At 37.3% G+C, this 19,983-nt stretch overlaps 1 protein-coding gene across 6 annotated transcripts in view; it reads right to left on the bottom strand.

The window, feature by feature from the left end:
- Positions 1–5,412: 5,412 nt before the first annotated feature.
- Positions 5,413–19,983, bottom strand: part of dysc (whirlin protein dyschronic) — an 817,084-nt gene continuing 802,513 nt past the window's right edge. For all 6 annotated transcript variants that reach the window (XM_083113360.1, XM_083113363.1, XM_083113365.1 and 3 more), the window contains 3 exons: positions 13,476–13,607; positions 10,229–10,307; positions 5,413–6,940 (listed from right to left, as the gene is read on the bottom strand). In XM_083113360.1, coding sequence (XP_082969486.1) covers positions 6,798–6,940; positions 10,229–10,307; positions 13,476–13,607 — 354 coding nt within the window. In that variant the 3' untranslated portion in view covers positions 5,413–6,797. The remainder of the gene's footprint in view (positions 6,941–10,228; positions 10,308–13,475; positions 13,608–19,983) is intronic.

Raw genomic sequence — 19,983 nt, 5'->3', positions numbered from 1 at the left:
TTGACAGTCGAGTACAGTGGAAACAGTAGATTTACTGCATTTCACCACATAACCATCAGATTTTGTTTTTTTAATTTTTTTGTATTACTAGTACTTAAAAATTATTTGTTACTAAACTGTCCTTGTTTTAAGATTAGAATGCACATCATTTCTTTGTGACAGTTTAGCGAAGATTTTTCCAGTCTGAAAAAACAAGTTAACACATTAGTTATTGATTTGTGCACTGTAGTAGAAATATTACACTTGAGAGAAAATTTACTACAATGTTGCGAAGTATTAACTTACAATAATCTTCTGTGTCTGAAGATTCTGCACCACTATCAATGTGGCTATTACTCGATGAAAGGTTGTAAATATATTTTTGGACTGATAAAACAGGGTGTGACGTTTATGCCAAGGATTATATATATGAGGATAACCCAGCCCCATAAGCCATGGTGAACGCGGAGATCACTAAGAGGATACGGAAGTTGCTAGCGCCATCTAACCACTTGGACGAAAACTAACAGTCCTGTAGAGGTTGCCATTAGTCCATGATCAGAGGCTAACTCATAAAACGATCGTATAAATTTAAGGGATGTACATTATAAAGTATATTTGTATTCAATTTATGTAGTACTGCGTTACGTCGTACATATTCAAGCACTTGAAACTTTTAATAAACTGTTGTAAAGATTTTAGACTTTCATAGAAAATTGCGACACATTTCACTATTCTCAAATTTGGTTATTGAATAACCTATGGTAACGGATCGTGGATCAAGTTTTTGTTATAAGTACATTTTGATTTGATGTGGCTATATTTTACTTTCTGAACGAAAATTTAGGTTCTGGAGAATTTAAAAGCTTCCGTGATTTTCCTTATGCTATTCTTGGTATGTTTAGGAAATCAGTGCTTATTGGTTTTGTGATTAAGCCTGGTGCTGTGAAAGATGTGTTTTATGTCTTATGTCAAGCATACTATAGAATAAGCTAGGTATTGATTAAATACCATCCTCTAGGAAGTCTCAAAGCGCACAGGTTGAGTTTGATCGTTCTAAGCAAAGGTAAAGTAAAGTAAAAAGTGCTCCCCTGTGCATAGCACCACGCCACGAAGGCGTATAGGGGGTGTGGGGGTAACGCCCCACAGTTTCTTCATCCGGTCGTGAGTGGGGGTGATGTGATCAGCATCACGCCCCTGACTGCCTTTACCCCCCAGGGTTTCCCCCAAGTCTAAGCAAAGGTAGAAACTCTAATTTTATGTGTGTGTGTGTAATTTAAATTCGTGTAGAATGAAATTTAAGTTTAGTTGGAAAATAAATCTTTCTTGTATCCTACAAATGAGGTTTGGCTGCATTCGTGAATACCTAGTCTTACCATAAATACTGTCACAACGTTTTAAGTAAATTGACACAAAATGCTGAGAGAGATTGCAATATCTTAATAACAATACTGAAATGGATGCATGACAAATCAAAATCACAAATCATTATTCAAAATGGCTATGCTTAGCACGCACACATTCCTTAAGTCTTTGTGGCCACGCATCAATTGAATTACGCAACACATCCACTGGAAAATGAGCAACTGCCTTCAGAAGAGACCGACCGCTTTGAACATTCAATATTGGGATGTCTCTTCTTGCAAGCCATCTCCTGAAGCTTGGACCACAATTTGTAGTCCAAAGGGTATAGGTCCGGACTTACAGAAGGCCAATCCGAAGTGTAAATTAAGTCTGGTACATTTGCCTCCAGCCACTGCTGTGTTGTTGGGGCCCCATATGTTGGGGCTGAATCCTGCTAGAAGCTCCAGTTCTGACCATGCAAGAGAGTGTTGTTGAGATTCTTGACTAGTCTCTCAAGCACTGTCTGCTGGTACACTTTGGGTGACGTTTTTACCCCTTTTCACAGAAATGGAGCGTGCCCTCATAGCAAATGTTCCAGATTTCATTTCCACCTCAGATTGGCCTTCTGCAAGTCCGGACCTATACCCTTTGGACTACAAATTGTGGTCCAAGCTTCAGGACATGGCTTGCAAGAAGAGACATCCCAATATTGAAAGTTTAAAGCGGTCGGTCTCTTCTGAAGGCAGTTGCTCATTTTCAGTCGATGTGTTGTGTAATTCAATTGATGCGTGGCCACAAAGACTTACGTTATGTGTGCGTGCTAAGGGTGGCCATTTTGAATATTGATTTGTGATTTTGATTTGTCATGCATCCATTTCAGTAATGTTATTAGGATATTACAATATCTCTCAGCATTTTGTTGCAATTTACTTAAAACTTTGTGACAGTATTTATGGTAAGACTAGGTAGTTATTGTTTTAAAGGTAAACCTAGACATATTTACAACATTTTGGAATAGTAAATGATTTTTAATTAATGCCAGTAAGAAGAAGACAATGTGCAAGTTCAACGTTGAAGAATCAAATAAAAAGAACGTATATAGTCAACGTTACGAATTCTTACAGTTTGACATTATGTGGCTAATTCTTCCTCTATATTTGCATACGATGAAATTTCATTGTAACTCCATAGTAAAATATTTATTTTTGGTAAATGTCCTGCATTACGGGTAGTTTGTTATTTTAGTGCAAGGGGGAGATATTTTGGTTCTATTATTGTTCATCTCATTGCATATCATGTGGATTGCACTCATGAAACTCCAAGGTAAATACTAGAAAAATCCTGAAATCAATTACAATAATGATTCTTGTCTTGAATTTTATGAAAACCAGAATATGACCCAATATCATACATGTTTAGTAAATGTATAAGAAATTAGAATATTTTTCTAGATATTTCTTATGGACAATCCAAGACTAGACTCCACAATTTTAATTATTTCTTTTTTAAATTTATTACATTCCAATGAAAAAGTATTTGTTTTCCAAGTATTGAGCTCAATCATCGATATGCGTATTAATCGATGGTTCCTCACTGTTCGAGTACGTTGTCTTCCCCCCGCCAGATGGCTCTGCTTGTACTGGGTATGAATAGTCTGTGGTTTATAAGGCCTTAGAAAAGTGTTCGCACAAGTCAATGGAGAATATGCTGAGTGTCCCATCCTGTAATAGATAATCCTTGGTTATGCAGTGAAATACAGTAATTTGAATTATTGTTTTAAGTCCACTTTATACACAGAAAGGCTAATTGGGACTGGACTAAATGATAACCGCATATTCTTCAATAGAAGCTGAAGCAGATTCAGTTAAACCATAATTCTATTTCAGAAGTAGTAATTCCCTGAAATTAAAAACACAATATTTTTTTGTATGTGAATCAGGTTAAAAATGCTGCAAGATTGAAGATAAACAAAACAACAATTCTGTTGCATAAAAAATTTATTTTTCTTCAGAGTATTTCATCTTTTTTTTCCCTTTGGATTACAAAAGTTGCCAAGTACCTGCAGACAACAATATGTACATTTTTGACAGTGTCCACTGCAGATGTAAAAATTGAAAAATAGGCATCTGGCTTGGAATGAAAAGAGCTTGATTATATCTGGCACAACTTCAGGTTATAAGGGAAGGAAGGAATGTAGGGAGGGGATCTTTCTTCTGAATCAAAAACAACAATAATCTGTTTAATATTACATCATTCTTTAAGGCAATGATAGATATGTAAAACTTGGGCTTTCCTGCATTGTCCCTGCTTCCAGATTGAGATTTTTTTAATAACTTTTTTGCATAAATACAACAACAACATTAGACTACATCTCAACAACCCTATGTACACTCGGAATTTCTTCTCTAAACTGGAAAAGTAGAGGAAATGCAGTTAAAGTCCACATAACCGTACACACCGGACAGCGTGTCTCAAAAAGTGTCCCAACAAAAGAAATGCAAATTCTTTTTCACAAAATAACATGTGAATAAATATCAACGTGTTATACATCTTAAATTGCAACAAGAATCAGATCATTTAATATGCTCTTCATTTTTTTTAAATGCTAAACAATTCAGTGCTGTGAACATTTTTGCACTACAACAGTGCATTTTGTTTTAGAAACGGGTACAGCTGGAAAAATTCACCAGTGCTAATCGCTGTATAGCTGTGGCCAAGAGGTTAAAAAGCAAGCACCCATTGAATAACAACGGTAACCTCACTACACATGTAAACATTTACTTAGCATTGCAGAAAGTACTTCATTATGTACTACTACTAACACATGGATTTACACATATGGAAGAATCAAATTTGCATAAAAATGTTCTTTGCATTTGGTAGAAGTTTATAAACTTGCAATAAAAAAAGTGATATTAATGAAAAATGAGATTTTTTTCTATGCGATCAGTTGCACCTGAGTATTACCAACCTTCTATGCAAATTACTCATATTTGTGTAGGACGTGTCTTTTTGTGCAAAATTAAAGACCAAATACTGTGCGAAGTATTTAAATGGCCTTTATCATAAAAAAAATCATTTCATTTTCGCAAATGAAAAAGTTGTTTCATGACTTGGTGACATAATATGCAAAGAAAATTTAGTGATTTGCAAAATACAAATGATTATTGCATCTGCAGGCAACCTTTTGTTCTTGTGTCTTCACTACATGAAACCTGGTAGGTGATTTTACATAATTAGAAACACTGCCTATTTCTATAAATGCTTTAATTTTGAAGACTATAATTTCCGTAATCAGTGTTACTATTAACGATTCAAGAAGGAATGAATGTGGGAAATTTAGAAAAATCTACAGTTTTTCTGCAGGAAGAAAATTTTATTTTTTCAATAAATTTTGCATGAAAAATACTTATTCTTGTTTTATAAAAAGTTAAGTTGCTCCCACTGCAAATGCATTTTCTTTATTAACTACCACTTCTCTAAAATGATATGGTCACTTAGAATCTTACTGCAACATTACATTGTGTCCTTTAATTTCTCAGATATTTTTTACAGTTGAAGAAAAGAATCCAATTTTTCAAGATGAATAACCACATTTTATATTACAGAAAAGAATTTTGCACTATAATATACACAAAAAGTTTCATAATTATTATGATCCTTAGTGGAATGTCGAAGATATATGCACTTGTATAGTCTTCTTTTTTTTTGAAAAAATGAAAGGTTCCCATGACAAAACTTAAATCATTTTACAAATAAATTTTGAAAAAATCTTTCAATAAATGAAATTTATTTCATTATTGAACATAAAGTGTGTTGAAATGTTTTAATTTGATCAAATTTTGAAAATCAAGTTATTACTAAAACTTTCTATCAGTTTTTTTTAAAAAAATGTTTTTTTATTCACAGATAAATAGGCTAATCAGTGCTGGACCTACAGATTAAGGTTGGATCTGAACCATTATGTGTCTCCAATGAGTATCAAACTTCAGACCCCTTGATTAAAAGGTGATATCGTTACCACTATGACACCAGGGAGGCCTTTCAATCAGTTTTGAAATAATGCACAATTTATTCACCTTGTTTCAGTTTTAGTGGTTATATTCTCTTAATATTTTATTTGACTTAGTATGCATGAAAAATATGTTTCACATTATTGTATTGTCTTTTTATAACCAATTTCATGTTATTGCAATTACGAAAAATAGAGATAATTCGAGATAATATTTCAGGGTGGTTTCGGTTATATATCCTTGTATGATAGTTTTTCTTGTATGTATGCATTGCTTGCATTGTAGAATCACTTTCCTGTTATTGAACAGTTTTCTTATGTTTGTAATAACCGTAAACTACAGGAAAACAATTATCCTTGTATGACATGGAAATATTAATCAATCAACAAAGATAATGCCATTCTCGAATTTAGCACCTCAAAAATCTATAAAGAATGGCTACTTTTGTTTGTTATAATTTCATTTTAGAACAGTGTTGTTTGACAAAATGTCATGATTGGTTCCCCCTGACTCTGTGAGCTCATACCTGTCTATGCTAGTTCTAAGAGTATGTAGATACATAATTTAATAATAGTTTTTAGGCATTCTTGACTTGAATTCTCTTGTTCCTCTGTACCATGTCAACTATTAAGTAAGGGTTGGAATATAAACTTTACAGAATTGTATTTCTAAGTGTATATTATCACATTTGCTGAATTGAGATAACGATTTAATCCATGCAGTCGAATTAAAGAACACATACTTATTTGTCCCATGTCAATGGATATTTTTACATTCTACTTTTAGAGAATAGGATAATCTAATCTGCATTGTAGTCACTCTAAACTTTACCAAATGATTTTTCCATAAGAAATAGATTATTTGTTTAGCTATTTTGGATAATTATGATAAAGTAAATCTCAAGAATAAAACCATTTGATTTCTTATTGATTTTTTTAAAATTTTGTTTTATGTGCCCTAAACTACTGTGGCCACAGCATACGCAACTGGAAATGCTAACATTTGCTTTAATAAGCAAAAATTCTTTGGCACACTTGGGTTGGTTACCTAAACATAGGTCTCTTGTTTTTTTCACCTATCACCAACAATTGCAGCTAGAAACAAACATATGCTGTCTTTTTGATAAAATCGTAAAATGATTAAAATATTTTCCCCCTCCCTCTCTCGAACTTCCACCCTTTATTTCTACGTTACAGCAACACACTGAAATGTCACACTAAGCATCACATTGACACTATATGGTTGCTATGATCACTGGTACTCCACATGCTAGTCTAGAACACCAGTGGCCTTTTTCTGTATGTTTGTATGTATAGAGATTACTATGTACGGGAGCGTGTGTGTGTGTGTGTTCATGTACTTGTGTGTAAGTGTGATATGTTAACCGGCATGTGATCATGGTAACGTAGCAACAGTTTTTTTCAGGTAGGGTGACTATATTCAAGAGAGGGAGAGCAACTGCTAGGCTTCCAGAAATATCAAAGCTGTAGGCTTGGGTTCCAGATTGGACTTTTTCGCTTCAATTACTAGGAACTCAATCTCCTGGCGATCCTTCTTCGCAAAGGTTTCAGCTATGACACGAGCCACTTCCTGATGATGCATTCCTGAGGGTAAGTAAGAAAAGAAGATCACATTAAAGGTACTATGGACCGTACCACATATTGCTCGAAGTGGAAATTTCTAGCTGACGGATGCTTGGTTGAGTGTGGAGATAGAAAAGGGGATGCTTGGTTCAGTTTGATTATAGGAAAGGGGATACGTGGTATAGAGTTTGGAGATAGGAAAGGGGATGCTCAGTAGAGTTTGGGAATAGGAAAGGGGATGCTCAGTAGAGTTTGGGAATAGGAAAGGGAATGCTCGGTAGAGTTTGGGAATAGGAAAGGGGATGCTCAGTAGAGTTTGGGAATAGGAAAGGGGATGCTCAGTAGAGTTTGGGAATAGGAAAGGGGATGCTCAGTAGAGTTTGGGAATAGGAAAGGGAATGCTCGGTAGAGTTTGGAAATAGCAAAGGGGATGCTTGGTATAGAGTTTGGGGATAGAAAAGGGGATGCTTGGTATAGAGTTTGGGAATAGGAAAGGGGATGCTCAGTAGAGTTTGGGAATAGGAAAGGGGATGCTCAGTAGAGTTTGGGAATAGGAAAGGGGATGCTTTGTATAGAGTTTGGGAATAGGAAAGGGGATGCTCAGTAGAGTTTGGGAATAGGAAAGGGGATGCTCAGTAGAGTTTGGGAATAGGAAAGGGGATGCTCAGTAGAGTTTGGGAATAGGAAAGGGGATGCTCAGTAGAGTTTGGGAATAGGAAAGGGGATGCTTTGTATAGAGTTTGGGAATAGGAAAGGGGATGCTCAGTAGAGTTTGGGAATAGGAAAGGGGATGCTCAGTAGAGTTTGGGAATAGGAAAGGGGATGCTCAGTAGAGTTTGGGAATAGGAAAGAGGATGCTCAGTAGAGTTTGGGAATAGGAAAGGGGATGCTCAGTAGAGTTTGGGAATAGGAAAGGGGATGCTCAGTAGAGTTTGGGAATAGAAAAGGGGATGTTCAGTAGAGTTTGGGAATAGGAAAGGGGATGCTTGGTATAGAGTTTGGAGATAGAAAAGGGGATGCTTGGTATAGAGTTTGGGGATACGAAAGGGGATGTTTGGTAGAGTGTGGGGATAGGAAAGGGGATACTCAGTAGAGTTTGGGGATGGGAAACTAGATGCTGAGTAGAGTTTGGGGATTGGAAAGGGGATGCTTGTTTGAGATTGGGGATAGGAAAGGGGATGCTTGGTTTAGTTTCTGATATGGATAAACATTGAGACAACACAGTATGTGGGGGCGATGCTTATGCAAAATATATATGCTTTATTAAAATTTTCTTTAACCGGGAGGATAACATCTCCCCACCCCCACTTCAAGCACTCCTTCCAAAACATATACTGGATCTCAACCATAGGCATAACTTGGAGGAGGGAGGGGGGAGTGCTTGGACTTTAGAAACATAGAAATCAAGACTAATTTTATAATTTCTCAAATGTAACAGTTATTTAGCAGAATAGTTCTAGATGGTATGGAAAACTTTTCGATTCTGCCTTCCCCCGAAGATCTGCCCCACACTTAGGCCCTAAGTTATGCCCATGATATCAAACGTCCACAAATGTGCACGCATAGCAACATACATAAACACATAAAAAGTAAAATCTCTCGCCATCTTTAACTGTAAAAGACTACGGTAAGGGTTTTACATAAGAGGATTTAAATCATTAATTCATTCTTTATTGTGCAGTCTAGACATGTACCTTTGACTTTTCCAAATTTTCAAACCCATCTAGGATCTTCATCGGGTAGATGAATAGCATTCAGAGAATTACAAGTTAAGTCTCCCTCTCTGTACAACTAAGACCTCTATTAAAAATTAAACTCTGTGGTCCAACAGCCCTATGAGGACCAGAACCTGCCAAGCAACTTTTCATTGGGCAATAATACATGGTCAGCACATAGAGTTCCATCGTTGTGGTTTTCTGGCTTTTGAGACTGGAACCTGCTACTTTTTCTTCTCAAGTAGCTCCAATAATTTTCCTCACGAAGCTGGGTCAACACTAAAATTTTGGGGCTACACTGAGAATGGAACCTGGACCGCGTGCACTACAAGCAAGACCGCTAAGCATTTGGCTACACAAGAGCCCAAGATCTATATTGACCAGCCATAACCCATGAGATTCCAAATACATCTCCTGCAACAGTACTATATGTACAACCCTTGTAAAATTATGTAAAATACTCCAAGAATTTCCTCCAGGTACCGACTTTATATGATGCTGGGTGAACACTGGAGCTGCTTGAACAGGTGGAAAAAATCCCGGTTCTCCCCTGCTAGGGATTGAACCCAGGTGTCTCGCATGGTAGTCGGGTGCCCTAATGACTGAGCTACCATGGCTCAGCTACCGTAAAATTATGCATTTATTGGATTTTAATTCCTCCATTTTATCAATAAAAGTTTAGAATCTTGATACAGAGAAGAAGGTTCATGTTTGTCAGGCCAAAAATTGAACCATAAGAATCATTCTGTGTAAGGCAAATGCAAGTGTTACCTGCCACAACGTGGATTATTTGTCAGAAATTTAGAACTTAAAACTTCATCATCCAGCATTTACAAGGGTTGGATAAAAAGTAATGGCAACGCTGCTGTCCCGTGAAAGGGGTGAGTCACAGTGCCACAAGCGTTTCGTGGCTGATAAAGGAATGTCAGACGAGGAAGTATAGTGAGTGGGAGCGATTGTATGTTATTCAGTCAAAAACAGCAGTGCTCTGAAGCAGAGGACGAGAGTGCAAGCGCCCTAACAATATGTTTAGGCAAGAAGAACAACGTCTCTCAGGCAGACGGTCAACGCAGCCTACTTCTGCACCTTCTTGCAACACCACCTTCGTCTCGCATTAAGAAGGAAGCGACGGCACGGTGTCCCATCATCCTGCTTGACACTGCAAGGTGTCACACTGCGAACAATGTGACGGCGCTCCTGCATAACTGGTAGTGGGAGGTACTGGAACATCCGCCGTATTCACCGGTATGAGACCGTGTGATTACGACCTTTTTGCCAAAATGAAGGAACCACTGGGCGGGAAGCACTACGACACGCACGAAGCCATCATACGTGCTATAGGGCGGTCACTGCGGGACATCGACAGAGATGGACGCGCTGACGGTGTACGATGCCTTCCATACGTGTGACAGAAGGTCGTAGAGATGAGGGGCGATTACTTTGAAGGAATGTAACACGTGCTCCTCTGCCAATACAGTCAAGTACCAATTATACCAGTGTTGCCATTACTTTTTATCCAACCCTTGTAGCTGGTAATTAGAGAACACATGAATAACTTTTTCTTAAATATTTAATTCTGTCAACCAAAGCTTACCTTCCACACTGTGACCATTCACCTCGAGGATAAGTTGACCCACTTCCAGGCCCCCAGCTTCAAAAGCTGCTCCATTTTCCTTAAAAGAGAAAGGAGACAGTTAAACAAAGACCGTGAACTTCTAACTCAGAAGAATAGCTTTCACACAAGGTTTTTTCAATGAAAAGTCTTGCTATTTTTGAGGGTAAGTTTATTTCCTTGCTAAAACACTATCTTCATACACGAGAGCAGCATGTTACTCCTTTCTGGCTCCTCTTCCAGCTTTCTACTTGTTCTGTTTGGAGTCCCCCACGAGAGCATCTTAAGCCCACTTTTGTGCCTTCTGACAGACTGTCTTCTATTCCAATAATTGTACTTTTGTTTGCCGATGATTGTAAACTCTTCAAAGTAATATCATAGAACGTGATTCACTAATCCTACAACAAGCTCTTAGAGAACTACTTGTGTGCCGTTGTCAGTGGAAACTAGAATGGAATCCTCAGAAATGCTCCTGTTTCTACTTTCGAAAACAATCCCATCACAAAAGCCTATCAAAAAGATCTTGGTGTTATCATCGACGAAAAACTAAACTTTAATGAGCACACCACACATAATACTGTAGTCTTCTGTAAGGGTTCACTGAAATCCAAAACCAAGCATCCATTAGCATATTTTTCAAATCCTTTATCACCCCTATTCTTGAATACTGCTCTCCAATCTGAACCATGGCTTCTAAAACTGATCTTCCTAGGATCGATTCTGTCTTCGGTTTTTTCCTTGCCATTGCTTGACATAGAATACCTTCTCTCAGACACCTCCATAAAACAGATATTATGTATACTTTGAATATCCAGTCACCACACACTCGTCGGAATCTAGCAAACAAGAAATTCTTGCATAAAATCATCAATGGCAAAATTGAAACTGAATTTCTAATCAATCAATTTCATCTAAGAATACCCAATCAGCCAATGTAAATCTCTTCCACAGTCCCACTCCAAGGCTCTCCCTTCTACAGCGATCTCTTTAGAATATGCTTCCCTGCTTATACAGCTACAATTACAGGTGCAAGTTACCTGCAAATGTTGCAACAGTATGCTGTACCTCGTATACCTCATGGGTACATGTTTCAGCAGGATGGGGCTCCCCCCCACATTATGCCCGTTGTGTTACTAACTTCCTTAATAACAATTTCGCTGGTAATTGGATTGGGAGGGATGGACCCATTAAATGGCCACCAAGGTCACCAGATTTGACTCCTTTGAACTTTTGCCTTTGGGGTTATGTGAAGACTATGGTTTACCAAACACCTGTGCAAGACCTCAATGATCTCCATGAAAGAATTATCGATGCATGTGGCTCCGTCACTCATCAAATGTTGGAGAACACTTGGATGGAGGATGAGTACCGCCTTGATGTTTGTCGCGCCACCAAAGGAGCACACATTGAGATCTACTAAGGTGAAATTTTTTTCTTGTTCTTTGCTTAAAAAAAATCTATGGTTTTCTCTTCCACATAAACGTTATTTGACATTTCTATCTTAACGATTGTTTGAGTTATTTAATTCTTTATTGGTATATTTTTTCTCGGACACACTGTATAATAACCTCCCTACAAATATTGACATTTTCGTGTCGGAATGCAGTTTCCGACAATCGTTAAGAATGTATGTGTATCTAATTTTTTTCTGTATTGTCTGGTTTTGTTGTTATTGTTTTCCTGTTGCTACAGTCTCAGTATAAAATGGCCTTCCAGCACTGTAGTGGAAACTTTAAGTAAATAAATTGTTTTTCCCCTGATTAGTATATTATTCTGTTAGTACCTCACCGGGAACTACAGTGTCTCCTCCTAACTGGAAATCACTAGCACTTAAAATTCCAAGTTGGAAATCTTTATCACCATGCATAGAAAGAATATATCTCCATTCAGCACTTCCTTGATACGGCTGCATTATACATATCAGCTTGCAGCACAGAAAGTATCTATCAGATTAACATGCAGCAAGATGATTGTTCAATAGGGAGTCAGTCTTATCCGAAGGCCATAAGATTGCAGCTCGAATATCAGACGTGTCCGATATTTTCTGATGGTCACTTTGCATGTTGATTCATGTAATGTGTTAGGTTTTCTCCCATCAGACTGTTATACCTCACATGTGCCACATGGTTGACTTTCCGAGCCAAAAAAAACCTATAACCATTCTATAATAACATGAGGCTTACCTTGGGATCTCACCTGATGAAGATGAAAAAAGTGGAAATATTGTGTATAAAAAACAAGTAAGTACCAGAAATACCTAAAAGGGGGAATCACTTAAATTATTTATACTAATGTTGAAATAGGCATACGCTATGATTTAAATAAATAATTTGAATATTAAAAATTCCACTAAGTAGCTGAAGTCCAGTTTTGGCATATACAGGATGTTGCATAAAGAATGTAACTGAACATGGTGCATTTTTGGATACTTTCAGTTACCTTTTAATTGCAACACTCTGTACTTACTTTTAATCTTTTAAATCCAACTTACCGTCCTGCACTGTGGCCGTGCAGTCAAAGGTTCAACCTGTGTGCTCCTGCTATGGGATGTGCGCAGGTTAGTCGCTCCTGGGAGAAGCATAACAACTTTTCTCCTGAGATTTCGGATTGTGTATGGGACCGGTCCACCCATCATCATGAGAAAATTTTCGATCTCCGAATGAGTAGCGTAACCCAGCCATAGAAAAGCTACAACAAAGACTGGGGGGTCATCCTGCTGACCACATATCACCCGTAACTGGTTCGGGTGGCAGTGAGGCTTGCCGTTAGTAGATAGGCACTGAGCTTCACAGGCTGTTATGCCATGGTTATTATTATTATTATTATTATTATTATTATTATCATTATTAACACAACTCACCTTCCCATGTTTTAAAGTTTCGTTATTCTTGTCTTATCTCCTGATGAAAGCTTGAGTAAAAAGTAAGTACATGCCAAAACGGGACTTCAGCTACTGAAATGATAGCATGTGGCGTAAGTTATGCTTTCATTAAAAATTCCTCCGAAAATTGATAAATGCAGGGAAAATATTTAAATTTTGTGCTAAATTGTAAGAACAAAATGCATTTTTATAAAATAAAAATATATTTCTCCAGATAACTTGGTATAAATCACATGACGTTCATCAAACCATGCGTGTGTAAGGCTTAAGAATAAAATTTGTATGCAGAAAACATACATGCACAAAGAAAAAGAAAGCAATGGCTAGCAAAATACTTAATATACTCACATGAATGTTGATAATTCGTGGCAGTGGATGCTTAGTGTTGGCACCACCCTCAATCGCAATGCCAAGCATGGGTTTAGTCTTCTTCACAGTGATGCGAAGATTTCCTTGTTGATCAGGTACCACTAACGCACCCTATGGATAAAGTTATTGGATTACACAGTTGCCTATTACACGGTACAATCGTTAACATTTAATTGGTTAAATGAGGAAATTGTGTCAGTAAGACATGCCATGAAAATGTCTAAATTAAACCACCAGTACATAATTTAAAGTAAAAAGTATATTATATCATATTTATTCATTCTTATTTTGTATGGAGACTTGTTAACTTTCAGGTCCATTAAACTTGTATCTAATGAATGGTCATTGTAACTTATGGTCAGTAAAGCTGATCACTTTTAAAATATAATGACTATTCAGATTCTATATAATATAATGACTTCTGATTGGCTTGTAAAAAGCAATACATAACCGCAGCAACATGGTGCATATGCAGTACCCAGCAGGAATGTGTAATCGCTAGAGCCCGGATTTATATGCGAAATGCATGTTTCATGTAGCATGCCAAAACTTATGGAAAATATTTTTTTCCTTCCGACGAACTTGTAATGAGACACATATGATAGCGCATATAAGTGCATATTTTGAGTGAATTTTGTTGTGCATGCATATTTCTTAAACTTTGCAGGATAAGGCATATTTAGAATTTTATTGCTACATACTAGCATATTTCATAGTCTATCAAGAGAAAATAGTGTTGAGTTTGTCGCCCACAATTGTTGGTAAATTCACTTTCGACTACATGGCGATAACCAAATAGCGAACATACCAATTTGATATACAATATTCACTATAATTTTTAAAGTTTTTTTTTCAGCATTTTATGTTAAACAACAGCGATCTAGCACCTTCTGAATGCTTTTACAACTGTCAACTAACGCAAAGCCTTTCTTGTGACTTGGCAACTATGTGGAAAGGTTTTCTGCTGTCAGTATCAAAGGAGTTCACGAACGTGTAAGTGTTATTTTGTGTTCTGTTAAAACCTGAAAAATCAAGTAAGACGATATTGTTGCATAAATACGTACAAGAATTTGGAAGTAGTGTATTTACAGAAGATCGGTCAGTTTTGTTCTGTGTAGTGTGCGAAAAAAGAGTTTCAGTAGAGAAGAAATTTCAAGTTACTCAACATGTTAATACAGCAAGACATAGGGAAGCCCATCAGAGAAGATCGCACAGTAAACAACAACTGCTTACTACTGTGTCCACTAATTCAACATCTGAATGCACAGTAAGTGATACATTCTATGCAGATCTGTGTTCTGCGTTTGCAAGTGCTAATATTCCTTTGTGGAAACTGAACAATGCCCATCTACGAGGTTTCCTTGAAAAGTACACGGGAAAGAAGGTGCCAGATGAATCAACGCTACGTAAAAACTATGTGCCTGTTTGTTTTAATGAGGTTGTGGGAGAAATTCGGGAAGCATTGAAGCACGAGAAAATATGGGTGTCTATCGATGAGACTATCGACGAGGCAGAACGTTGTGTTTGCAATGCTGTTGTTGGTGCAATGAAGGCGAGCGGTAAACCCTACTTACTGAATATCGAGGTGTTTGAGAAAGTGAATCATTCCACAATTGCCAAATTCTTTAACGATTTGTTAACTTTGTTGTGGCCAGATCACATCCAGTATGACAATGTGTTACTGTTTGTTACTGACGTGTCCCCATACATTGTCAAAGCAGCATCTGGTTTGAAAGTGTTGTATCCTAAATTAGTCTGACTTGTCTTGCACACGGTCTTCATCACGTAGCAGAAATAATCAGATACCAATACCCGGAAGTAGACGCACTTGTATCAAATGTAAAGAAAGTATTTGTGAAAGCTCCTTCGCGAGTACGTCTCTTTTGCGCACTGGCGAAAAATGTTCCGTTACCTCCACAACTGGTATTAACACGATGGGGCTCGTGGCTAGAAGCTGTGTCGTATTATGCAGAACATTTCAATGAAGTGAAGGCAGTCATGCAGCCGCTATTTGTGTGTCACAGAAATGTTTCTCTAGAAGTGGCATTGAGAACGAAATTAAGTACATACACAACCACTTCTCGAGTATACCTGCAATTATTACACAGAGTCCCGTAATAATCCTTTGCAGCATTCACTGTCCTTGTTGGGCGAAGTATCGCAAACTTTGTCCAGTGAAACTCACGGTGTTGCCAAAATAGCACCAGAAAAACTTCGCCAAGTATTAGACAAAAATCCCGGGTACAGAACAATCTGTGACAATGCAAATGTACTGAATGGTGAAAATGCGGACTTGGAAGAGAACCTAACACAGGAGGAAGTTTGGTGTTTCTCACATGCACCAGTGACTTCTGCTGATGTGGAAAGGAACTTCTCGATCTACAAAAGGTTTCTCACTGATAAACGCAGAGGGTTTACAGAAGAAAACCTAAGGAAGACGTTCATAGTTCATTGCAACAGAGGTCATTAAAGTAAGATGTTTGGAAAAAAATAATAATTGTATATTGTTCATGCATATCGTAGTGCATATTTTTTATATTTTTCGTGCATATTTGCATGCATATTTTGTTGTTTGTTTGTGCATGGAAATCCGGGCTCTAGTAATCAGACTCCACACACAACCGCAGCCCATTTGCTTCAACAGTGCGAGAGTAGGAACTGACTAACATTGACACTCGTATTTCTGCTCCCACCAGTTGTGAGGTCCATGTTGGGATTTGATTCCTTCAAGCAAGGGGAGTCAACGCAGATGAAATTTATCGTCGATTGTGTCCTGGAAATTTGAGGAAATTCCTCTGAGAGTTGTGAAATTGTGAAATGGTATTTTGCTCGCACAATTTCTTCAATTTGTCGGACGAGTTCATCAGTCACAATTGAAGGTCTTCCTTGATGTCCCTCATTAAGCACATCTGCATGCCCAGCCTTAAAATTCCTGCACCTCACAGCACTATCACTCATAACACCATTGCCATATTTACAACACAATTGACGAATTTCAGCTGCGTTGACTCCTGCTTCAAGGAATCTAATCCCACCACGCACCTCACAACTGGCGAGAGCAGAAATTCGAGCATCCATGTTTGTCAGTTCCTACTCACGCACTGTTGAAGCAAATAGACTGTGGTTGTGTGTGGAGTGTGATTACACATTCCTGCTGGCTACTGCATATGTGCCATGTTGCTGCGGTTATGTATTGCTTCTTACAAGCCAATCGGAAGTTGATTTCTGAATAGCTTTCGTAAACTGATCAGTTTAAAAGTTTCTTTATTCTATCACTTAGAGCACTGCATAATCCTAACCTTATGTGTTTGTATTAGTGTGTTTTGGAGTAAGGTCCAGTGAATAAGTAGACTATGACCAATGATGTTAACAACCTAATATGTATCAGAAAGCTACTCTGGGATCTTGATAAAATTCAAGTATAATTCCCGGTTTTCAAGACGAACTTTCCAAAAATTCAAAGGTACAAGAAAATGTTTTCTTTGTTTCAACCTTACATATTACCGCCTCTCACCACCCATACATAGACATACACTAATATATTAACAATATAAAGGGTCTGCATGATTCCAATTTATCCAAACATTCTAATTTAATTCAATTAAACGGTATATATAAACCTGGGTATATAATTTAAGGTGCGGAGTTTAAATTTACCTTTTCACATACTGAGACTCGAAATAAATCTGCAAACACAAGTTACAAATGTTGCAGGATATACTAACCTACGAAAAATTGTCAACTACATAAGAATTTCAAACTGGAAATTTACCTAAATCAACTTTCAAAATATCTTGCAATAATCTTCCGTCTGTCATAGATTGTTCTGAAAAGGACACTAAGCAAATGAATTGACAGAATTCTGCTTTATTTTCCACCCAGATTTCTTTCTCTTTTCCTTTTCTCAATAAAAATAAAAGCTAAACTGTCAAAGCCTTGCCTCAGGGCATTAATAAATATGTATAAATTAAATGGGATTGGGATTAATAAAAGTTGCCATTTTTCACGTCTAGGGAGAAAAATTCACGTAGAATTCACGCATAATTCACAGAGCCAAAAATTCACGCATAATTCCTGGAATTCAAAGAATTCCCAGTGAGTAGCCACCCTGTGTATTCATTAAATACTTACTTCCAGTATTCAGCTAGTTTGTCATAAAAACAAAGTTCTTATATATTTCTTTGAAACTTAATTTCTACATACAGAATTTATTTTTCTGTTACAAAATCCATATGTACAGGGTGGTCCACAAAATATCATATATATTGAAATAACCTATTCAAATTATATTACTGGACTATTGATGTTGCAACTAAGTGGGTAAATGCTGCACTTCATGCAAAATTATGAGGTGTGACAATTTAATTCTTGGAATGGCCACAGCATGTTGCTGCAGTTTTGAGTCAGGCAAACTCATGTACCCCAAGCAGCAGGGAAAGTAGTACATGTGTATGGCACAGTTGGTGTGGAAAAAATCTGCAAAAATAGTTTCTCAAATCTTGACAGACGACCAGAAACAATGTCATCTTCACATTTCTTTTGATCTTTTACACAATGCCGAGATGTCTGATATGTTCATTAAAAGTGATGGAACATGGTGTTTACAATACATGTGAACAATATGTCCAAGTGGAACACACACTTCACCTTTGCCAAACAAAAAGCATGCAATTCAAGATCATGATTGTGTCTTTCTTCAATCACAAGGGAATAATTCACTGTGAATTCATTGCACAAGCAGAAATGGTGAATCAACAGTGTTATTTGGAAGCGTTGACAAGTTTAAAGGAATCTGTTGAGACGAAAACTTTTAGACTCTAGGAGATCTTCCATCATGACAGTGCCCCTGAATGTACGTGAATAGTTCCTTGCTAAGCAATCCATTAGAAAAATTCACTTACTCGGCTTCCTGTGATTTTTGGTTCTGAAGGGACAAAGATTTTTGACATTCCTGACATGCAACAAAACATGAAAACGTTACTGTGAGGTATTCGGAAAACGATTTTGAAGACTGTTTCTGGCAATGACAGCATTGTCTCACAAAGTCCGTAGTTTCACAAGGAGACTATTTTGAAGGCGACAGCAGCCGCTTGTGCACAGGAAAGCAAATCAAAGGACCATTCCGGGAATTAAATTTTCACAGCTTTTACATTAGATAACATCACAAATTGGAATTAATTCAACAGAGATGAAGACACACACAAACCGCGTTTGGTACATCCTGTCATGTTTCCCGCACTTTCCGATCATTGGCATTTCAAGCAGAAACCACACGACATTGCCGCTGTAGACAAAGTGAACCCATGTTGGAAGCAGAGGTCAGGTTACACATAACATATGCAGGAATGCACAAATTCAACACCACACTAATCAGCAGCATGCTTATAAAAGTAGATTCTTGCAGACACAAACAAAACACGTGGGAGTTAGACCACAACGTGCCAACTGCGTTTGCGCAAGTCCCTCTCTTATGGCTGCCATTTACTCCTCGCTGTCAAGCAGACGACTTTTTCCTAGTTTCTCATTGGCACTGAAACTGTCGAGTGTGGGAAACATGACAGGTTGTAACACACGTGGCATAGTGTATGCCATAAGTGTCGTTATCTTTGAGTTATTGAATTTTGCGACACTTTTTTCGCATCTGTCATAAGAAGGGTGGCACACACAATTGCTCATTGTTATAGTAAATATTGATATGCTCTTGCTTCATTTTTCTAAGGAGCTTCATAATATATTTGATGAACATATTCAACATATCTTTCCATGGTGTTCATACTGTAACATGATTATGGCAAACAATTTTTAAGGAATTTTTTTTTGTTATCCTCAGGAATAGATTGGGTTGTCCAAGTATCAACCATCTTTATATTAAAAGAAACACTATGTTTGATGTAGAACGACAAGGATTGTACAGCATATGATTTCAAACCAGTAACAGGTAATGCAATGTAAGTATTTCATTTATGTTGATACATTTTGCTTAGTACCTTTTCTACAAAGTGTCATATTCACTTATTCCCTAAGATAGTATGCATTAAAAAATACAAATAGGCCATATCTAATGATATGAAATGAAGCTACACAAAACAATATTTTTTTGTGAAAAACAAAGGAGGTGCCTCACGATAAGCAAACATGTTTCATGCCACACACCACATAAGTTTCTTAACCAAAATGACATTGTGTTAAAGGTAAAGTAAAGGGGGGGGGGCATATGTGATTATGAGGTAGAAGTCTATCAGCAGGATTCATAATCTGAAATAAAAGGTTACTAATAAAGTGCTACTAGAATAATAATATCTGCTTAGTATTGAAAAATGACAAACACTCTTCGGTGAATCTTCTCCGCCTTAATGTAAGGAAAAATTTCTTTAATACATCCAAAACATATTTCCTTTATATGATTCTGCTCGTCTAGTAATGGTTGGTAGCCCCTTCACTATTGTTTTCTGGGTTTCCAGTTTTGCAACTACGAGCCACTAGGTGC

The sequence above is a fragment of the Lepisma saccharinum genome, chromosome 27, assembly GCF_977018435.1.
Source record: "Lepisma saccharinum chromosome 27, izLepSacc3.1, whole genome shotgun sequence".
Taxonomy (NCBI): Eukaryota; Metazoa; Arthropoda; class Insecta; order Zygentoma; family Lepismatidae; genus Lepisma; species Lepisma saccharinum.
Note: the sequence above shows the minus strand (reverse complement) of the source record. Positions and strands in the feature narration are given on the sequence as shown.